Source organism: Alligator mississippiensis, chromosome 8 (assembly GCF_030867095.1).
Source record: "Alligator mississippiensis isolate rAllMis1 chromosome 8, rAllMis1, whole genome shotgun sequence".
In the NCBI taxonomy this organism is placed as follows: Eukaryota; Metazoa; Chordata; order Crocodylia; family Alligatoridae; genus Alligator; species Alligator mississippiensis.
The window spans coordinates 5,059,244-5,081,274 of record NC_081831.1 but is presented as its reverse complement, the minus strand read 5'-3'; the positions used below and the strand labels follow the sequence as shown (position 1 = coordinate 5,081,274).

The 22,031-nt window shown below is 38.4% G+C and overlaps 1 protein-coding gene across 8 annotated transcripts in view; it reads left to right on the top strand.

Annotated features, from left to right (window-relative positions):
- CEP112 (centrosomal protein 112) overlaps positions 1–22,031 on the top strand; it is a 274,221-nt gene that overhangs the window by 110,004 nt on the left and 142,186 nt on the right. For all 8 annotated transcript variants that reach the window (XM_014601930.3, XM_019494322.2, XM_019494323.2 and 5 more), the window contains one exon: positions 20,970–21,105. In XM_014601930.3, the coding sequence (XP_014457416.2) occupies positions 20,970–21,105 (136 nt within the window). The remainder of the gene's footprint in view (positions 1–20,969; positions 21,106–22,031) is intronic.

The window sequence follows — 22,031 nt, the reverse complement described above, 5'->3', positions numbered from 1 at the left end:
GTAATGGTGGTAACTTGCAGACTTTGCACAGATATGAGTTTTGATCCAGTGCTTTTCTATTTTAAGAATGCCCATTCCACCAATTAGTGTTGCATGTTCTTTGTACCACTTAAATCATATGTTTCCAAAATCTCTGTCATCATCTGACCTTATAAAATAAGCCTGGTTGGAGGAAACAACTTTAAAATGCATGGAGTGGGACGAGAGGTATTAACGTTGCCTCTGCAGGTGCAATCTGCAACCACATGTCAAGCTGACAAAAAAGCACATGCATGTGATCTCCAGTTAAGTGTTCATAACATTCATACTCTCAATCTTCATCTTTTCTTTTACCTGTCTTGAGAGCCAAGTCTAAGGAATTTCAAGTGCTAATGACACAGAGCAAATGTTCACCAGCTGGTTTGTTTAAATTTAGTCTATAAAATTGTTTGCTTACACAAGAAACTGGCAATGCCTTTTTTTTTCCTCCACTGCCTGTCCAGTCCTCCTCATCTGATCTTTTCTAGAACCAAGAACTAATTTATATGATGTGATTGTTTTGAAGGGTAGTCTTTCCAGGACCTGACAAAGCATTTTCATCTGCCGTCAGGTTTGCATTTATTATGGAACTTTCCAAAACTCGCTAATACTGCTTTTAGATGACATCAGAATTTTAGATGACAAATCAGAACTTGGGGGGAGGATCAAAACCATTGCAATAAGAATGGACATAACAGTTGGAAGTCAAATCAAAATGTAGTAATTATCACTAATTTTCTCTCTCTCTCTCTCTCTCTCTCTTTTTTTTTTAACTTGACTCATTTTTTAGATATTTTCCATTTACATTTTTGAGTTACTGGACATCTTTCTGCACCAATGTAGATACAAAAATAATTAGCCTGACTTTGGCATATATATTTTGAATTTTAATCACCTAAGAGAAAATCTGGCCTTTTTATCTTTTCAGTCATTCTCATTCTTTCATATGTGATAACTCATAAGTGATAATCGTAGTTTGGTAATGTGTTGATTAGATAGTTGGAAGAAAAGCTCTAAATGAGCTTTGTAAATATTGGATTCTTTAAAGTTTACTGTAGAAATGCAACAGGTTATATTACGTAATAAACAACATGGTAGGTGTCAATTATAACTTCTTACAAGCACCCTTGCATCAGGATTTGGCTCTTTGATTTTGCATCTAGGTTGGATATAAAAACAGGAAATGACTGTTTTCTGTTATAGTGGCCAAATTTTTATAAGAACCATTCATGAGATTTCAGTGTAATCAAATCCAAAATGGATACTGACTTGACTTAGCTTTGAATCTAACTTGTAAAATGATCTGATAAAGTGCTGCACGCTTCTTTAGGTGAGACCATGTACAATTTGCGATGTAAACGAAACATTAAGTATTAACATGCTTTAGAAGACTATAAAGAAACATTTTTTAAAAAAGATTATTAATTGCTCTTTACTGGTACCAACATTTTTCCAATTTACAGAATATGAATAAAAATGAAAGGCTAAGTAGTCAACTAAAATATAGTTAAGTATTTTTTAGTTAGCAATGTCATTCTTACAATCCCTTTGCATTAGACATCATTCATCTTGGTTGTAGGTTTCAGTTCTACTCCCCACCAACCTCCAATCCACCTTTTCCATGTACATAATTTTCCTTTGGGATCTTTCTATTGCAAATCTGATCAGAGCAGAATGGGATTTATTTTGAAGGACAGAGCCGTAGAATTATCTCAGCAGTGTAGAAAGGCTCCTTTTTATTTGTGATTCTTCCTCATACTGAAGAAGACATATTACTGTTTGTTCCATTACTGTAGCTGAATTGTATTCTTTAACTTCCATGTGCTGACACTAGCAGCTGTCATTTCTATTCTTTTCTGTCAAGTGTGATGCTGAGTACTCGACTTAAAAAGATCCCATTTTCATCTTGACTTACAGGCTTCATTTTTGTATGTAGTACCTATATATTAACAATACAAGGAGGTGTCATTTGACTTTTCTACAGTACCAAACTTATTTGGGAAATATCTTGTGAGAGAGGCAGACATTGTTGGGTGTCAGGGTGTGGATTTCTGTGTCCTGAGTAACTGGCTAATTAGCACTCTTTCTCAGAAGGACTTAAATTAGTCATTTACCATGACATGCACACTGATTCTGTACCCATCTGAATACTAAATTGGGACATCCATGCTTATATCTACTCAGACAATCTCCCTTTTTCTGCTCTCATCGAAGTGTTTCTTCTAGGGATATTGGCCTAACTATAATCCCAGGAATTAATCCTCTAAATTAAGTGAGATTCTAAACGCGAGGCTAATAAGCTCATGGCCATGCATGAGATCTTTTGTAAATTGGTTTCTTTGACAACAAACTGTATGTAGGTGACATGAGAACACTCCCGAGTAGTCTTCAGAAAAAGTTTATACCTTGTCAATGGGACTCTTAGTTAGTATATGGAAGAAAGATTGTTTCAGTCCTCCTTTTCAGTCTTCTGTAATCATCATAGATGCATTTAATTGTCTGGAAGACTGTTGTTGGAACTTCTAGCTCAAGAAACTCGTTTTATCTTGAAGATATTTTGCCTTGCAGTTTGAGTTGCAGGATGTTGACTACTTCTGATCTGGCATACTTTTCAAGTAGAGTAAAAAAATCAGCAATAGTCATGAAAGCCATTTGCACAATATTTTATGTAAAAGTTGAAAAAGTAACAGATAGCAAACTGCTTCCTCCATCATAATTTTATATATATATATATATATATATATATATATAAAAACCTCTCAGCCAGTTCTTGTCTTAATCTGAATGGACTGTCTGTCATTTCACACATCATTTTCCAGTAGATAATTTGCTGACTGGTAACTGTCAGCAAACCTGTCCTGCCTATAGGACCTTAACTTTGTATGGACAGTTGTTAAATCCTTGAGAGAGATCTTTATTCCATCTCTTACTAAAATGGAATTAAATACATACCAAGGGAGACTAAAAAGGCTAGGATTCTTCAGTTTGAAAAGGAGAAGGCTGAGAGGGAGGAAATATTATAGAGGTTTGTAAAATCACAATGGGTGTGGACCGTGTAAACAGAGAACTGTTATTCATCAAGTCCCAGAATACTAGAACTTGAACTGAAATTAATAGGAGACAAGTTTAAAACTAACAAGAGTGAGTGCTTTGTATGCAAGGTGTACTTCACTTGTGGAATACTTTACCATAGAAGGTGGCAGAGCCAGATAGCATCATCCGGTGCAAAAAGAAACCAGACAAATTCATGGATAACACATCTATTAATAGCATTTGAACTATTGGTTGGAGATGTTTCCTCTGGCATCACTAAAACAATAATAGTGGATGCCAAGGAGGGTATTAGATAAGAGATAGATCACTCTAGATCTATGTGGTTTAAGCTTTCTATTTAGCATCCACTCTGCCACTATTGGAGACAGCACACTGAGCTAGATGGACCATTGGTCTGACCTAGTATGGCACTTATGTTTGTAAGAAATTAAATTTAGTTACAGTAACCTCTGCAAGAAAACTTCAGACTTCAGTTGCTCTCCCATCTGCATCCTAAATTCTTGCAAAAAGAGGCATCTGAATTATAGCTAAATTAGATAATTAGTAATCTTCCCAAAGGCAAAGTAGACTGTGTCAAGGGGACGTTGAGTCCCTATTTGAATTGTACTAATTCATTTAGAAAACCACTGAAACTTGCTGTAGCCTTTGGGGATCCATGTTAGGGGAATGCACTTTCCAGTCAGTGTCTCTCTAAATGGATTAAGCTTTCTGTTAAAATGTGTTGCCTTGGTGCATGTAATAATGCTCAAAAGTAGTAGGGTTCGGTTGGATAGGGGTAAAGCCCCTGCATATTCCAAAGACGTCTTCTCTTCTCTCTCTCCTTCAGAGATTTAGTCTTGTTGAGAATCTGTGGTCTAGCAGACATGCCTAGTATAGCAGGGGACACGTGGTCTTTTAATAACCTCCACTCTGGCCAGTTTGTGCTGTGAGGATGGTTGGGTAGTTCCAACAAATACTGATTTACTTAGGCCTGTTGAACGCCATCGCAGTGGGGACCCAAATTGCTGCAGGGGGAGAGAGAGAGAGAGAGAACACTACAATAGCAGCCTTAGGTTTTTGGGGGTGTTTTAAACTTTTCTTTCTTTGGCTATCGCAATGTCTCTGTTCCATTGTTACCTACGTGGGGTTTTTTTTACTTATGAACAAGCTACAATACCGTTGTTTGGTTTTTGTTTTTGTGAGTTTCTCTCTTCTTTATATCGGATGCACAGAAGCTAGGGTCAAACGTAGAAACCAGGAACTTTACGTAGGGTCTGTCAGCTTTCGAGGTTGTTTTTCCTATACCGAACGCTGCAGTCATCCATTTCATCCTTTCCGTTCAGGTTGTCCTCTTAGGTGCATCTGATAAAAACGGTGTGAGGAACATGATGCCAGCTTGAGAGAAATAGATGGCACTCAAGTATATATGAGCCAAAAAAACAGAGTGAGAAATGGATGAGGGCAAAGTAAAATAAAAACAAGCAATTAAAAGAGATGATAAAAGGAGATGGAAAAAAGGGTAATGGACAAGTAGTGGTAATCCAAACCGTTTTATTTTAGAGAAGACAAATTACATCTTTTTACATGAATAGTAATGTGAATTGCCAGTATTCTAGAAATAACCTACCAACATTGGCTTCTTATAATGTATAAAAGTCCATTTCATTGGAGCTTTTGATTTCCATTGGGTTTTAGAAATTATTTTTTTTCACAGGTGGTTTTCAGCCAGAATAATTTAGAAAACTGAATTAAATACAAAGAATTAATAAAACAAGCAGCAGAAATCAGTCTGGTAGTGATACTCATTCCCTGCTTGAAATGCATAGGTATCTCTTCATGATACCAGTTTTGGCAGTTGAGAAAATTGCTCTGATGTCATAAAGAAAGGAGTCAAGAAGAACTTTAAGGCAAAATGAACGAAGTAAATTCTTTTAAAAATCAAAACCCGGAATAATTATGTTCTGACACTGACATGAAAATGATTTACAAATTTACCAGTCGTGCCACACTTATTTATAGATGGCATATGTAGGAGCACGGTGACTAGGTATAAGGTGGAGGTCAGTAAATAAGTTGTAGCTTTAACTAGGATTTTTGTTAGTTAAAACCAGATTCTGAATATTTGCTTTATATTTATATGTTAATACTTTTTAAGATAATTGCACAAATCTAACTGTTTTCCTGTAGTTAATTCCATTTTACCCTGAAAATGAAGAATTTATGTGTATTTGGAAGAACTCCTGTAGGAATGGAAAAACTATTACTATATTTAAAGCAGGAAATAATTAAGGAAATATGAGAGGGCATTGTCTTCAATTCCAACTGTTGCAACAAAAAGCAGTGTTACAAATTTATATTCATGTACATCATGTTGATCATTCTATTTTGTTGCTTAAAAAAGTAGTCTGTTTCGTTCGGTACAAGGTTTTATAGTATGTTGAGAAAAATAATCTTTGTGATTTAAGCCCATAGTAATGTTTAAGTGGCTGAAAAGTTTGAATATAATTTTCTCCTGTAGGACAGCTTTTTTCCCTAGGAATAAATGGAAAAACAACCAGCTGTTCTCCATGCTGTACTCTACTTGAGCATCTGAAACCATTTAGAGCAAAGGCAGTCAAAGTTTCCAGTATATTGTAAACATTCCTCGAGCTCTAGTGAACATGCTGACATAACCCTCACTCTAGGGGGCACAATGTAAAGCATGAACAGAGGACAGAAAGTATGTGGTAACCTTATTTCATAGTCTCACTTTGTAAAAGGAAAAAAGTGTCCCATTAACTGTTTGCAGGCTGCCATTTTCTTTCACAGATTCCTCTAAAGACCTGCTAGTACCAGTGAGATTTGTGTGTAAAAGAAAACTCTAATCGTCTAGATCTTTTTTCAAATAAAGTATGATGCATCAGTTCGGAGGATGGAGATATATACACTTTCTACTCATAATTAATATAGCTCTAAGTCATTTCAATCGTAAAGTAAAAATCTTGCTTTATGATTTGCACAGCCTAATTGCATCTGAATTGTTATACTAGGAATGGCCAGCTTGCAGCATGGGTCCACAAAGGGCACTGGCAGCACGTGTGTGGCACGTGATGGATCAGGGAGGGGGCAGGCAGCACGGTTGCAGGTAGGGCAGGGATCAGGAAAGAGCAGCAGACCAAGCAGGGAGCACAAAGCAGAATCAAGGCATGGGGAGATGTTTGAAGTGGCACTCAGGGAGGGTGCAAAGCTGATTTGTAGCACACCTGCCAAAAACATTGGCCTCCACTGACGCACATGATCTTGCAAACCTGAGCATGCCTTAACCTGAAGAAATTAATAAAGACATTTGACTTAGAATTGCCTTGAATTTGTAGAAGTACGTGTGATTGAACGAAGAATATCCTAGTATTTGCACCATCTTCATCTTCGTTGACTGCCATTGACAGGGCCATCTTCTTGAAATCTTGCCTTGTCCTTCCTTGGTTTCCATGACACCCTCCTCCTGTCTCTTTAATCACTCCCATGGCCTATCTTTCATTCTGATTTCCTTCTCTTCCAATTTTCTGTGGGGTTTAATAGATCCATATCTTGAGTTACCATCTTTTTCTCCCTGCATTTCATCTTCGGGTAATATCATCGGCAAAAACAAAATAATCTGTCGTCTCTGTGCCAATGACTTGTGCCTCTCTATTCAAACTTCTCTGCTTCTGTCTAAACTGAAAACTGTGTCATTGTCTCTGACATATCTTCGTGGCAGTCTGCTTGTCACCTCAACTTTAACATGCCTAAAACACAGCTCTTAATTGTTGTCCCTAAACCCTCTCCTCTCTCTTCTTTCTCGATCACAGTGGACAACTTCACCTTTCTGCTTGCTTTTCGGTCCCATAGCTTGGACATCATATTCTCTTTAGACCCTTTGCTGGGTCATCCTATCCAGCCTATGTCTAAACCTTAACGTGTTTTTCTGCCTGACATCTGTAAGATACAGATTTTCCTTTCCAGCCACACAGTTAAAACTCTTGTCAGGCTTTTACCTCACATCTCAATTACTTTGACATCCCTTGAGGACCATCTTTTTGTTCAGTGTTTGTACAGCCCCTAATACCAGGGGGGTCCTAGTTCGTGACTAGTGTTCCCAGGCACTGCAAAAACATGAATAGTAAAAAATAAAAATAGAAATTATCATCTTTAATCATGGTCTGCTTAATAATTAATTTCCAGGACATTGTTGCTGAACATACCTGAATTGTATTTCTATTCTTTTTCATAATACTTACAGAATATGCAGTACAAATGAATTAGTGACTTCAGCTGGTATTTTAGTTTGTTATCAACATATAATTTAAGAAAAATAAAAGCATATATAGTTTATGACAAAACAGTTAAAATAATAGATTTATTAACATTCATTGAAACAGCATATTTGAAAGAATGCAGACCAGTTTTTGTATGATAACATCCAAAATTATGTAAATTGTAAACATTTTATAAGTGGATTCATGTTTTTTTCTGATGCAGTTAAGTTCAATTTATACTTAAAATCACTGAGTAAAAATAAAACTGTTTTCCACTTTAAATTTTTGGTTTATTTCTCTGCAGTGATGAATACAAGTTAGAATGCTTTCTCACAACTTAGAAATATTAAAGTGCCCAGGGACAGGACAGGAATGATGTTTTGAAGGCAATAAATATTTCAGCTTCACATTTCAGGCTTTCTTCTTCATTCCTTTGATCTGGCTTTGGTTTAGTTATCATTCCGCTTGAATGACTTCACACTGTCTTTCTTCCTCTCCACACCAAAAAGAAGTGGTTCTGCACATATTCCATATGCTTAGGCTTTGTCATTATAAGAGATAGCCATAGTTTTCCTCATTGTTTGCTGGTAATAACTGTCTTTAAAATAAGATCTTTGTCCATATCTAAGATGCAGGCTTTCTAAGACAAATGTGTAATTTATATAACAAGCAATTATTTTGCTATCATAGTGTATTAAATGTAGTAAAGCTTGAGAAGTAAAATTGTTTTTCTCTGTATTTCAGATAATTCTCTAAAAAAGCAAAACATTATTTTTACAGTAAAAGGCATGGAATGTTAATCTTCATTCTACAGGCACATTATCTTAAGCATTAATGTATTATTATGTATTTTCTACAGCTGGAAAATCTATTCTGAAAGTTGTATGAAAGGAGTTGCTCTCTTCAGTTGTCATCTTTGAAAGGTCATTATTTTTCACAAGTTATCCCTGTCTACTCACTGAAATACTGTATAACACTTGGACACATATGAATACTCTTCTATGCCCAGTGATGTCAGTGGGAATACATATGTTGGAATGGAGTCCTGCAGCAGAGACCAAATTGCAGGTTCAAGGCCTCACTTTATACAATGTATAGAGAAATAAAGTTAGATAATTGCAGCAGATAAGGAAGGGGGAGAGAATAGGAATCTTTTAATAGTTTCTGTGTGTTTGTGTCTTTATAGACAAAAGCAAGAATTCTTGTGAGTGATAACTTTTACTGGACCAAGTGCATGGTTGGAGTAGTTGTATATAAGCTTTTGGGTATCACATGTATCCTTAGGCCTCTGGAAGAGAAGCAGACATGGTAGAGCTAAGTAGCAAATTGAACAAAAAGCTTGTGTAAAATTTTCTGTACAAGTAAAAACAAGATATAAGAGAAATGATCAGGTAGCCAACAGCTAGGAAGCTGCAGTAAAAATCTGATAATGGAAGAACCAGTTTGTTTAGGTGAGTCATCGCCGGTGAGGTGCCGAGATCAGGTGAAGTGCCGAGATAAATTCTATTACAGTGGACCACAAACTCATTGTCTGTGTTAAGTCTTTGGTACTTGGGGTACTACCTTTCTAGCAGTTCAGTCTACTTAACTTTTTTAAGTTGATTTAACTGTCAGAGCATACACATGTATGTGGAGCAGAGGTGACTGAAATGCAGCACAAAAATACACTTCCGAGGTGTTTTATCTTGTATCGCATTAGTTTAGTTAATTCTAAAGGGCTGCTGCAGCGGAGGGCTCACGTGATGGCCGCCACCATGTCAAGGAGCTGTACATGTGTACACTCTGATGTGGCTTAAGTCAACTTAGTTAACTTGATTTAGTTAAGTTGCCTTATTTTAAGTCGACATATGCACACACTGTTAGTGTCCAATAGGCTAATGAGTTTTTTCCGCATGCTTGCCTTTCAGAGATGTTTGGTAGATTTCCTGTGAGCAGGAGACTTGTGTGGTCAGGCAGGGAGTGATTTGTGAAAAAAAATGTTCTCCTACCTGTGTTCTGGTGTCTCTCTCCTTGATCTTGTTCAGGGATCGTTCATTTTGCCGCATAGTTTTTGTCTGGCTTCACCTACATAGTTACCAGGAGTGCATTTCGGGCACTGGATGGCATATCACATTCTGGGATATCATCCATGGATTCTGATGGTTTTGTGCAGACTGTTGATTGTTGTGGCAATAGGAGTAAGTTGATAGATCTTGTATTTGTTAAGGCAGGGCTGGGTCCCATTAGGTACCTGGTTATAGAAAAAAACATTACAGCAGATTAAGAAATACCAGGTGCCCAAACAGTTTCTTCTAATTCTTTCTTTGGGAAATGCCAACTGTAGATCTGCAGAACAGGATACATTTAAAATTTTGAATTTACAATTGTGCAGCATATTCCGTGATTATTATTTAAATGGACTTCAAATAACAGACTGTAAAAATACCCCCCCCCCCCCCCCCGAGACAAATAATTAAAATAAACTATACCTAGGGTGATCGTATTTCCCTGGTTACAAAGCAGGGCACTCTGCTCTGTCCCTGGCATTCCACAGAAACGGGGAAAAAAGCATTCATTTGAACGCATGCTTTGATAATACGGAGAGGAACTCCCGCATACTTGCGTGTTTCTCAGTTACACTGCTAAAAGTTGTCCAGACTAAGTGTTGGATAAAACCTCCATTAATTCACACATGATGTAATTTGGCAAAACAACTAAAAAAACAAGGGCTAGAGTATACAGCAGTATCCGTTCATTGGCAGGACCACGTACAGGTGGTTGGAAGTACTTCTCTGGCATTTAGAGCAAACACATTTTTGGTTTGATGATGGAGTTATATGACCTGCCTGTTTGTAAGACCTTAGTACGATGGAGTTTTGGTGGTTTCTTTTTTTTTTTCTTGAAGAGTTTTCTACTCCCATTCACTTACTTGTGAACTTAATGAAGAAAACAGTCCTGATGTTTGGCATCTGTAATGTAGTATGCAAAATGACAGTTATTTGGCTGCATTTCAGGAGATGCACATCGGTTCATCTGTACAGTGTTTGTACAGCACTTTGAAATGGCATGATGGAACTTGCCACATTTGTATACTGTATTAGACAAATCCATACAGGATAAGTTCAGCAGTGGATATTAATAAAACAGGGCTTTTATTATTGGTCTTTTAAATGTGTGGATGAAAAACTCATACTTAGATTATACACGCAATATTTTGAACTGAGAACAAGCATTTTCCTTTCAAAATGGAGGGATGACACTTTCCTGTATTGTATTTAGACTATCATGAAAAACCTTGTTAAAATATATCTGTGTAATGATTTCAGAAAATGCAATACTTTTAAATTTCTTCTTGTATGTAGGAGGGAAGAAAAAAGACAAAAACAGGTTCTGCACATTTACATTAATATCAACCCAAAGTGACTTCTTTAAGCTTTAATCAAGACCCTATACATTCTTATAGGCATACGAAAGAGCACGGTCTGCCCCACATGCTGTATATAGCATTTTGTTTAATTCCGTAAAGCATTTTGCCATGTAGCTTCTATAAGGCACTTTATGAAGAAGATCGTATACCACAGACTACACTTTTCTGCACCAGTTAGTTTCAGTGTAACAGTGGGTTTTAATTTCATAGAAAAGATTGGAGCATTTTTTCTCTGAGAAAGCCAGTAACGTTCAGCGGGGCAAAATGGCACCGGTGATATGACATTTTGTACTTTGTGGCTTCATTTAATTTGAGAATTTAAAGGAAAGCTTAAAAGGAAACCACTGTTAAGATTACCAAGGACTATTATGCAGGAGGTGGAATTAAGGTGACTATTAAACAACACAATACTGTACTGTAGAATAGTGAAAATGTATCCATCTGAAGCTGCAGATGGCATTTGAGATTGATTCTAGTTCCCCATTTGGCATTTAACTAGGCTACTAGATACAGAACTTTAGGAAAACGTGCCAGGGGATGTTAGTAACTTCAGATAGGTCAGTGTTGTCACTCATTCCTAAGACTAAAAGATATCTCCTCCATAAACTAGAAGAAGAAAGATAAAATGATGAACTGATTTACAGTGCCTTGGGATATAAGCAAGTGTTTTAACTGTAAAAATATGTCTGCCTACAGTATTTTCCATACAATAGTGCCTTTCATTTAAGAAAGTCCCAAAGCACTTTAAATTTTAAACTATGTATATGGACCTCTGTTCTTTAACAAGGATCAGAACATCAACAAAGCTTACAGCAATGCAATTAGAACAGAAAGCAAATAAGAATACATTTTCCATCAAATAATGGAAAGAAATATAGGTACATGAGATAATCTGTTTACTCAAAATGTAGCGAACAGGACATTGCTAGACTTTCCCAACCAATGGATAGTCAATACTTTGTCATGGCAACAAGGCTGTAATAAGTAGCATATGGATTTGTTTGGTAATTTGACATGCTTAAATAGTTTTCACATAAATACCTGAGCTGGTAATGTGAACAAAGTAAGGATTTTACCTTCTAATATATATGCAGATTAGTTTTGATAATAGCATTGTAATAGGTACATATTTAAGAGACCCATTATCATGTACAGGTTTATTTCTATTTCAACATATCAGAGGTCATGTTCTGGAAATTCAGGCAATGGTTTAAGATAGGGAACGGCAACATTTTTTGTCATGGGGGCTGAAATGACTCAACTCAGGTAGAAGTTGGGCAGGCATTAGGACCTGGCCACTGCTGCTGCTGCTTCCCAATGCTCAGCTGCAACATGGCATGGCGTTGCATGGTGTTGCGCTCGCCACCCCTCCCACTCACCTCGCCTCCAACACTGCCGCAGCTGCCTGCGGGCACTTCCTGCTCACCACTGCCACACCCCCGCTGCTGACACCGCTGCCTGTGGGTGGTCGTTGTGCCACCCCAGCCTTGGGAGGCACCTGATGTTCATGCTGTGCAAGACGACAAAGGCACACAAGCTTTTTGGAGCTAATCAAGAGGTAGCTTAATGTCCTTCCTTGGAAAAGTTGTTTAAGAAGAACTTGAACTAATGAGGCTTTGTTTTCTCAATGGGTTGATAAACACTGAGTTAGGGGGGATAAACATTCCCTGCTGGGCAGCTCAGGAGGGGGGCAATAATCAGAGGTCCTGCTGGGAATAATCAGAGGTCCTGCTGGGGCCTGGCCACACCCCTCTCAGCTCAGCACTGTAGAAGTGGTGGGAGGGCTGCTCTAGCACCCCTCGGCTTCTAGCCTGAGCCACTGCAGGCATGTGTCTGAATGTTTTCAGTCCAGAGGGGATGTCTGGGCAGTTACAAAGTGATTTAGCCTAGCCAGGTTAAACTAACCTGCAAAGATTAAATCAATTCAGGCTCAGGCTTTTTGAATGTCTGTCCCTAGCCCTAGGGAGCAGAGGGGCAGGACCAGCCCTGCTCTCTGGAGCAGACGGCACAGCACAGTCCAGGGCTGCAAAATGCTGGGATGCTGGGGGACTCTGATTAAACTTGAACCAGGAAGGGGTGTGGGGCAGGAGTTTCATAAACCGGTTTGACCTAAATCAGTTAAGTCTGATACTGTATTCAACCAGGTTTCTCTTAAACCAGTTTCGGCCATTTTGAAATCGGTTTATGTGCACTGAACTTCTATTTTGGTACAGGTCTAAACCAGTTTCTGATTACTTAAGCTGGTTTATATGTCACTTCTGTCCCTAACCATGCTGCCCATCTGTGATGTGGCCTGGGCATCGTTCCCCATTCACTAGAGCCAGCTGACTGCAGTGCAGTGCAGGTACAGTGCCAAATGCCACTGAAGCCACAACTCCACAGGCCAAATCCATCCCATGGGCTGTGGGTTGCTCACCCCTTGTTTAAGCCCTTAGTGACTGCCTTTGGCAGTTTGTAATTAAGTATAAATCTCCATATTAAATGGCTGTGTTGCCAAGAAGGATAGAGTTTTATTGGACAGCCTTCTTTGCTGCAACAAAAAATTGTAAAGGAGTAAGTGCTTACAAGTAGAATATCCTGCTCCTCAGCTATTTGTTTGTATTACTGTTGGTTGGTTGTTTAGAAGAGTCTGTGCAACCTGGAGTTTTTGCCTTTTTTCAGTCCAAAGAAACAGTGGATGCAATTAAACTTCAATGTTTTTTCCAGAGACATCCCCTCCATAAATCCAGATCGTACACTCTCGTTACCCGGCATTGAGTTCTTAAAAGTTTGCAAGGTAGCATTATCTAGTTGTATTATAAAAAGCTGGACTTGAAGTCAGTAATTTTAGATTATTTCCTGGCAATAATTCTCTGGATGATATAGGGCAAATTACTTAATCTGTGCAGTTTAATCTCTCCAGAAGTGTTGCAAAGTTTAATGAATGTTTTCAAACCATTTAATTCTACCCTAGAGAATTTTGCTGATTGGAAAAAAAATCAAGGCATTCTTATTTAAAATGTCATTTTTTTCCTATGCTCTTGAAAATAGTTCACAGTAATGTTTAATTTTGTTTCTTTTGGTGGCATTTATTGATATGATACCTCATTACTTAAATATGCATCAGACAGAACCTGATTTTGCAGGACTTGAACATCTTCACATCAAGGCTTGGCTTAAATTTGGAAAACTTGCAAGTTACATTCGTGCTGTAGCTCACGATGGTTTATCTTTCAGTCTCTTCACCATTTCTTTTGGGTTAGAGGCTTAGTTTTGCATTTTTCCAGAGAGGAATCTCATGATCCACCCCACTTTCAGGCTAGGTTCAGTGCTAGTTATATAGTACCTCCAAAAGGGTGTCTTAGAAACTACACTGTATTTGTCCAAGGCTTTTGCCACTTAGTTTGGGCGTAGGATACTTTGTTTCAGGGACAGATTTAATGAGGTTCTTAACCCTACTAAGAACAGTAACTGGGAAGTTTTTCTCTTTTGGTACCCCTGAATTTGAATCAGATGTTCTTCTCCTGGTCTGACTAAGTCACTTCACTGTGATTTTAAATGCATTTACGGATGGGAGACCAGAGTTGAACAGCAGGTTATAAGCAAGAGCCGCCCAGGATTTTAGGTTGCCGTATCCAAGCCAAAAGAGTGAGGTGGCCCATGAAATCTTTCTATATCTTTGATATTAACACAATGAAAGTCATCCTGGGATCAGGTGTCTTTATGTTAGGAGTATTCCAGAATTGTCTGAGCTGCATTTCCTTTTAATGTGTGTTCAAGAAAAAAGAATGAAAATTGAAATAAAAAGGCCTAAGTTTCCAAAATACCTCAGCTTTAAGAGTAGTGCTAGAAAGCAGATATATTTTCAGTGCAGTCCTTTTTATACATTTTTAATGCCTGAACTGTTGAATATTTACTACCCAGATGAAATTCTCTTTATTCTTTTAGTAGGGAAGACAGTTGGATTCATTAAGGCCATTTCATCGAACAGAGCAGCATAGTACAGTGCAACTCCACTGTGATTCTGAGTACTTCCTTCATTGTTCTCATCCATGATGTGTTCCAGGGCCCACTGCTATTGTTACTATATTCTCCTTTTTTTGCTTTAAATTCCATTTTAGCAACAGTGTAATTACATCATGGCTTGCCATCAGCCTTCCACTCAAAAAACCCCCAAAATCCTAATAATAATGAGATGTTATTTGTTCATCCATATTCGAGCTGACCGGTAGCTAGTATTACTGCAAGTAACTAAAGGCTGGCTTTTGGTCTTTGCCACAGCCCTTAGCATGTGCTAAGCATCACCTCCCCAAGAAATAGCCCCCAAAGACATTTTTGCTTCATCATATCTCTGTGCAACCGTCCCTCCTCCGCTTGCCATCCAACTCTTGGGTAGTATAGCTTACTGCAGGCACATCTCATCAGCACGTTATTACATCCCCTCAATTATTGCAGATATGCTGGCAGGCCTGTCCAATTTGTGGCCTGTGAGGGGTTCATTTTTTACCCAGGGGCTCCTGCCTGGGTGCCACTCCCTTAACCACTGCTATCCTCGGGGTCTCTGGGTTTCCTATTCTCCTGCAGCTTCTGCTTCCTGTTCCCACCCCTGGGGGCAATGCAAGACAGTATTGTCTGTGGGGCCCGAGGGAGCCTGCGACTTGGTGGGGCTTGGGGCACACACATACAGTGACTTGGGGGAGAGTCCTGGCATCCCAGTGGGTGACCTGCAGCCCGTGCAGGTGCAGTCCATGCAGTGTGTAGCCCTATGGCCGCTCTGAAGTTGGACAGCTTAGGTGTACAGGTTTTCCATCAAATTGCTAGTCATCTGCTTCAGAAAAGATATATAAGTTGATGATGAGTAGCCTTGCTCACACTGATAGGACTAAATCCAAAGACATTATAGGCTACACAGGGATTTTTACCATCAAGGATTCTGGTCTCTTCTTACGTATTAAAGAATCTAATCACGAGACGTTAACCTAACAGATCTGAAACGGGTTTTGTAGAAATGCTGTCCCTAATTTTATTTGTTGCACATTCAGGTCCACAATGCAAAGTTTAGTCGGACGTATCAAGTGGAATGCTGAGAAGAAAGCATGCTTTGCTTAAGTGTTACTTTGAAAATACCCTCCCTTCATTAAGGGAACTGAAGGAGGGTGCGACTAGCACATGCCAAATGGGGCATAAATGAAACCATCCATGTATATGATATCTTAACAAATGTTTACAGCATGGAAAAGGAGAGTGTTTTGCCATACTGCAGCATGTTTCGCTCTGAGTTTCTGCATGTGCTCCTTGACAGAAAACTACATGTTTCGTACCTGACCTGTATGTGCATGTCATTATATTGTGAAAACATACTTAGCTGTAAAATGCATCTGTATCAAAAATCTTTTCTTATTCCCACCAAACTTGCAAAGCATTATTTTGCTTAGACACTAAGTGGGTTTCCAGAGCTGTCAGAAACGGTAGAGGGCCTGGCAGACAGATTCCATGGTCAGGAGCTCAATTGACTGTATTGTTTTACAAGAAAACATTATGGACTGTTATTGCCTAGAAAATTGCAGTATTATTTAAAAACCCTATGAACTATGAATAGAATGTGTGTTCAGAAGTGGGAGTTGAGAATGAATTTTCCATGGAAATTTTGCATGTTTTTTTTATACATATAACATACACAGATGTGTCAATTCTACCCTGTTATAATTATTAGTCTAATAGAAGAGGTCTTTCCCACCATGGTTTGATAATGGGCTGGTGTTGCCGCCTTATTTTGTTTGGTATGCAGAGACCTCTGGGCCTCAAAAACTTTACAGACGGTATTACTAGTTCACACTGCAGCCGAGAGAGCATCTCGAGGTTCTTCTGTATCTTACATAAACCACTGAACCTCCACTGCTTTCCACTGATTTGATGTGTAATGCTGTCATATCTTACTGCACTTGATTATTAACTCCGGGAAGACATTTTAAAAGGCAAGGAAAATTCTTACCATGAAGCATTAAGGAAAAATATTTTACATGTTGTTATTCTTCATTTATCAGTATACTTCACAGTACTTTTTTCTCAAATTCTTATCTTAGACTTCATAGTCATCTTTAACTGAGATGATTTGTGCTTGTATAAGACTTTTAATTCTGCTACCATATCCTTTACATATTAAAACAAGAGGAATTTTCTGCTTTTATAAATAAATTGGGGCCAAAGAGTAAATTCACCCTATTTTTATATTCGTGCTGGCTCAGCTTTAGGGGATTTGAGTGATGCAATTGCATTGTACTAGGCCCCACAACTAGTACAACAACAACAAAAAATCTTCAAAGTGAATATTTCAGTGTTTCATGTGAGGCACACTGCTCAGTGTCTTGGAAAAAAAAAGTAAAGCCTTTTTTATACATGTCCATTGTTGTACATGTTTTCTAAGCTCCAGTATAAATCTTAAATGCATAAAAAGTAGAAAGACCTGGCTCTCTCACCCCTGAAAAGAAATGAAGCCTTATTCCTGGTTATAATGAGCATGTTATATCTATTTATGGGATTAAATCCTGGGAAGAAAAGAAGGTACATAAAATCAAATTCCTAAAAGTACAGTTCATTGCATCTGCCTTACAATATTTTAGTATGAAACTGTATTCTTCAAGGAAGGAGGTGTGTGAAAACAATTGGGAAATTCATTTCTAGCACAAAGACTAGCTTTATCAGGAAATTATATGGCTAGACATTGTGTTCTGTTGCCTCTTGTCAGTTCTCGGGGATAAGTTTGGTAGACTGCATTGTAGGTTTTGTTTCTGACTCAGAGCTGATGTTAGTCTCAGATGTGAAGGAGGCAAAAGTTGTCATTCAGGGCGCAGTCGGCTGAATTGGAGCCTTGGGAAAGGAGGATATTGAGTTTCCCCTCGCAACATTTCCTTTGAATTGTTTCAGTTAGGCAGTCCTTGCTTGGATCATGGTACTAGGATTTCTTCAGTTTGTCTAATGCTGTATATCACATAGATTTCATAGACATTTGGGCTGGAAGGGACCCTGGAGGATCATCAAGTCCAGCCCCCTGCCCCAGGGCCAGGAAGTCAGCAGGGGTCATAGGATCCCAGCAAGATAAGCATCCAAATGTGTCTTGAAGGCGGTCAAAGTGGGTGCTTGAACCACCTCTGGCAGCAGTCTATTCCAGACTTTGGGGGCTCAGACAGTGAAAAAGTTCTTCCTTACGTCCAGCCTGAATCGGTGGTGGCGGAGTTTGTGACCGTTTGATCTTGTCATCCCTTGGGGCGCTCTGGTGAACAGACGTTCCCCCAGATCCTGATGAGCACCTCGATAAACTTATAGCTGGCCACCAGATCACCCCTGAGCCTGTGCGTTTCCAGGCTGAAGAGTCCCATGGCTTCTGGCTAGTGGTGTATGATTGTCATTCAAATCTAGATATTCATAACATTCCCTAGAATGATTCAGTTTAAAGAAGGAAACCTATATGCTGATTTTGTCATTTAACTGTATATAATCTTTTGAAAATGTGAATGGTTTATTGCTTAAGGGATTAGGAGTCAGAAGGTCTGGAATCTGCTTGTGGTAGGGATGTGCAGCACCAGTCCAGTCACAGTGGTGTGTACACGTGTTGGCAACTTACTTTCAGCTGTTGTGAGTTGATAGAACTATTGCCAACACATCTTTAGAGTATAGACAAGGTCTTTGGTTTCTCAGTTTTAATTGGAACACCAAGAAGTAAAAACCACCATCGGTTCAATATGGAAAGACCTAAACAGAGACAAATCACAGGGAAAATGAGAGCAGAGTGAGAATAACTTAACAGCTCGATGAAGTGTCTCAGTAATTGAGAAGCAATCTTTTAAAAAGTTTCATGGATTAAAACAAGAGTGTTACAGAAGTGAAACATTTTTTTGTGTGAAGAAGAAACATCAGGTACTTCTAAGTTGTAGAAGTGGATGAGAGTGCGTGTATGCAAGTGGATGGGAACTATTGAATGTTAATTCCTATGCAGGACTGAATCATTATACTATTTCTAAATAGAAACTGGGAAGTAGAGCTGTTTTATTGTTGAGTGTAAAGTATGTTTGCCTATATGGTATGCATATCATCTAACAATATTGCAGTAAGAGTATAAAAAGGTTGATGTGGTTGACAAAAAGTAATAGCAAGAACAATTTTCATCAAACGAAGGTCAATTAAAATAACCACGTTCACTATTGTATGCAGTTTCTTGTTTACTTGGCGGGGGAAATGATAAACACTCGTGATAAAAAAGAAAAATAATCTATGCACGTTTGACTAGCCCAACAATGGTAGACAGCAGCATCATTTTGTAGCATTTTCCTAAATATATGTAAAACAAAGTAGTAGTAGTCTTGCCTACGCTGATTTGAATATTTTTTTGAGAAAGAAGTCCGCACTCCAGTTCCGGTCCTTCCCTCCCCTAACATACTTGTGAAGATACAGTATATGTTATTTGTCTCATTGTTGAACTCTGGGATGAAAGGCACAGGAAGAAATGTGTGTGCCACAACTTTAAAATATCAGAACTGGATGCTTCCTGTGTTTCATAAAAAGATTGAGCACTGGCAGGGACAGATTGACTTGCTGAGCTGCTCTCTTTCCATCTCTAATGTGTCTGATCCTTTGTTTTGTATGCAACCATTTCCATCAAAAACAGGAACTTTGTCACAGGGTGCTGCCTTTTTACCTGTAAGATAAAAATGCTAGCCACAATCTCCTGATTTATCACTTTTTTTCTATTATAAGCAGTTGATTGTGCCAACTGCAATGCAGGCTATCAACACAACCACACTAAGCCTCTTTTTATACTCAACTCTCTGTGAACTGGACTTCGATGTGCTGATGTCAAAAGTAACATATCTAACGTGTCTTATTTTTTGCCTTCCGCATGAAAGTTTGCACCAGGATGTCTTTAATATATTTACAGATTATCATGATGGTGACATCTGATGCATCAGTACAAAGACCAAAAGTCCATGATATTTATATTTATAAATTATATCTGTATATCATGATAAAGTTTGCTACATAATGATCAAATTGTACATATTTTAAACAGTTTAATCCAAATATGAGCGTACAGCATGGCAAACAATAAACTATTATTTTCCTAATAGGCAGTACTATGAGATAGAAAGACGCTTGGAAATTCTGCAAGTGCTGAATGTATAACATAACAGCAAGGGCTTTCACTGGATTGGCTGAGGCTAGGAACAGAAATTACACATATACTGGTGTAAGTGATCAGAAACCAGTTCACATCTGTAACACAGCAGAAGTTCAGTGTACATAGACTGTGTTCAAAATGGCTGAGACCAGTTTAAGATAAACCTAGATGGGTGTTGTATCAGATTTAATTAATTTAGGTTAAATCAGTTTATTGAACTTCTGTTCCAGATCCCTTCCAGATTCAAGGTAACTCACATCTCAGTTAACCCAGCATCTCAGGATCCTTTGCACCTCCCCTGCAAACCTCACTCCTCGTGGGGTGGGCAGGTTAATCTTGGCCCAAACTGTCTTCCCCAGCCAAGCAGGGAGGCATGGTCTAGCACCCCCTGGCTTCTGGCCTGGGCTGCTGCAGGCATGTGGCTGCATTTCCTGAATCAAAAGTGAATGTCTGTTCACTTGCTTATCAGTTCAATCTATGCAGTTTAGAGTAATCTGCGAAGATTGAATTGGTTCAACCTTGGGCGTTTTGACTGTCTGTACTTAGCCTAAGAAACCATAAGCCTCATATTTTCAGTGCTTACTTGTTTTGATATTTTCTAGGGAATGAGTAATCCCTTGTTGGTTTTAGCAGAGATGGTACTGGGATATAACTGTTTTCATCTGATAATAGAATAACATACTCTTACTACAAACCATCTTCTTCATTGAAAAATCAGTTGAATGTATGTTAGAGCTATTTATGGCAATATTAAAGAAAAAAGGTTTTATGTGGTCGTAATAAAGATGTGTTATTTAAGTGGTCCTGGTACAGGGTTTATGAAATAGCATTAATTTCATGGATTATAGTACTATATTTAGGCTTGCCAAATTGAATAGAGAAAGTGAAAATAACTCTTGACTTCTTACCCAGGTTGCTATTTTGTTCTTCAAAGTATTACTGAGGCAAGTTTGGCGTAAGCTGGGACAGGAAATTGAAACCCTGAATACTATTTTAAACTGATAGGGTTAAAGGCCTTTCTTTTACACCAGCACACTTGTTCTTTTATTTGATACTTGAACTCTAAAAATTTTCTGTGACTTTCTAGGGAGAAGGAGGAGCAGCTGACTCGGGTGACAGAGGTACAGAGGCTGCAGGCCCAGCAGGCAGATGCTGCCCTGGAGGAGTTTAAGCGGCAGGTGGAGCTGAACTCAGAAAAAGTCTACGCTGAAATGAAACAGCAGGTGAGAAGGTCACAATGCCAGCTTTTCTGAGACTCTCTGTCTCAGTAGGATAGCATATTCTGATCTTGTAATGCCAGAAACATGTTTCACTTGATAGTGCTACATCAAAATCTTTCACAATGTAGTGTCTTTCCTAGCAAGTCAAAAAAGGATGTTAGCAATTGATTCATCTTTATAACAAAGCGAGATTTGTCGTTGTTATAAAGATATCTACAGTTGTATTTCTGATTAGAGATTTTCCAGGAGTTATGCTATAAAGTGTTAGTTCAAGCAATTTTACAGAATGATGTTTATAATTCCCCCACATAAGTGTTCTCCCTCTTCTTTTAGGGACACGTTATTCACCCAACAAAGGGAATTTGCTGTCAATTTCAATAAAATATGGGTAGGCCATACAGTACTACAGCTAATGCTCAAAAATGTTTTCCCTCACTTTAAAATGATTTATAATTATTTACGTGTATGGCACTTAAAACATGCTATTTGCTCACAGAAGAAACAAGACATAAGGTGTTTGCCACTAGGAGAGTTCAGCTTTTACGCAATAAGTTAAAATAATAATCAGCAGACTGATAAGGGATGAAAAGGAGAGGCAGGTGGCCTTTCTAATGTGATAAAGATGCCTACAGGTTCCTCTAGCAGTTCTACCTGATCCTTCATCCCACTATTCAGGTTTGCCCTTTTGTAATTAAATCCAGTTGTTTTTTATTTGAGGAAGTGGTAGCCTGAAACAGGTAGGGAATGTAAGGGGCTATTGATGGTAAAGCAACTTGGTGAAGGCTCCTTAAAAACATTGTAGCTGCAAAATTTTCCCTTCCTATTGAAGATCAAGGAACAGAAACTCTTGGAGATGTAATCTTATTGCATTCATCCTTGTAACATATTTACTGTTTGTACTTCAAACTTCTTTGAGATTCAATGTGCTG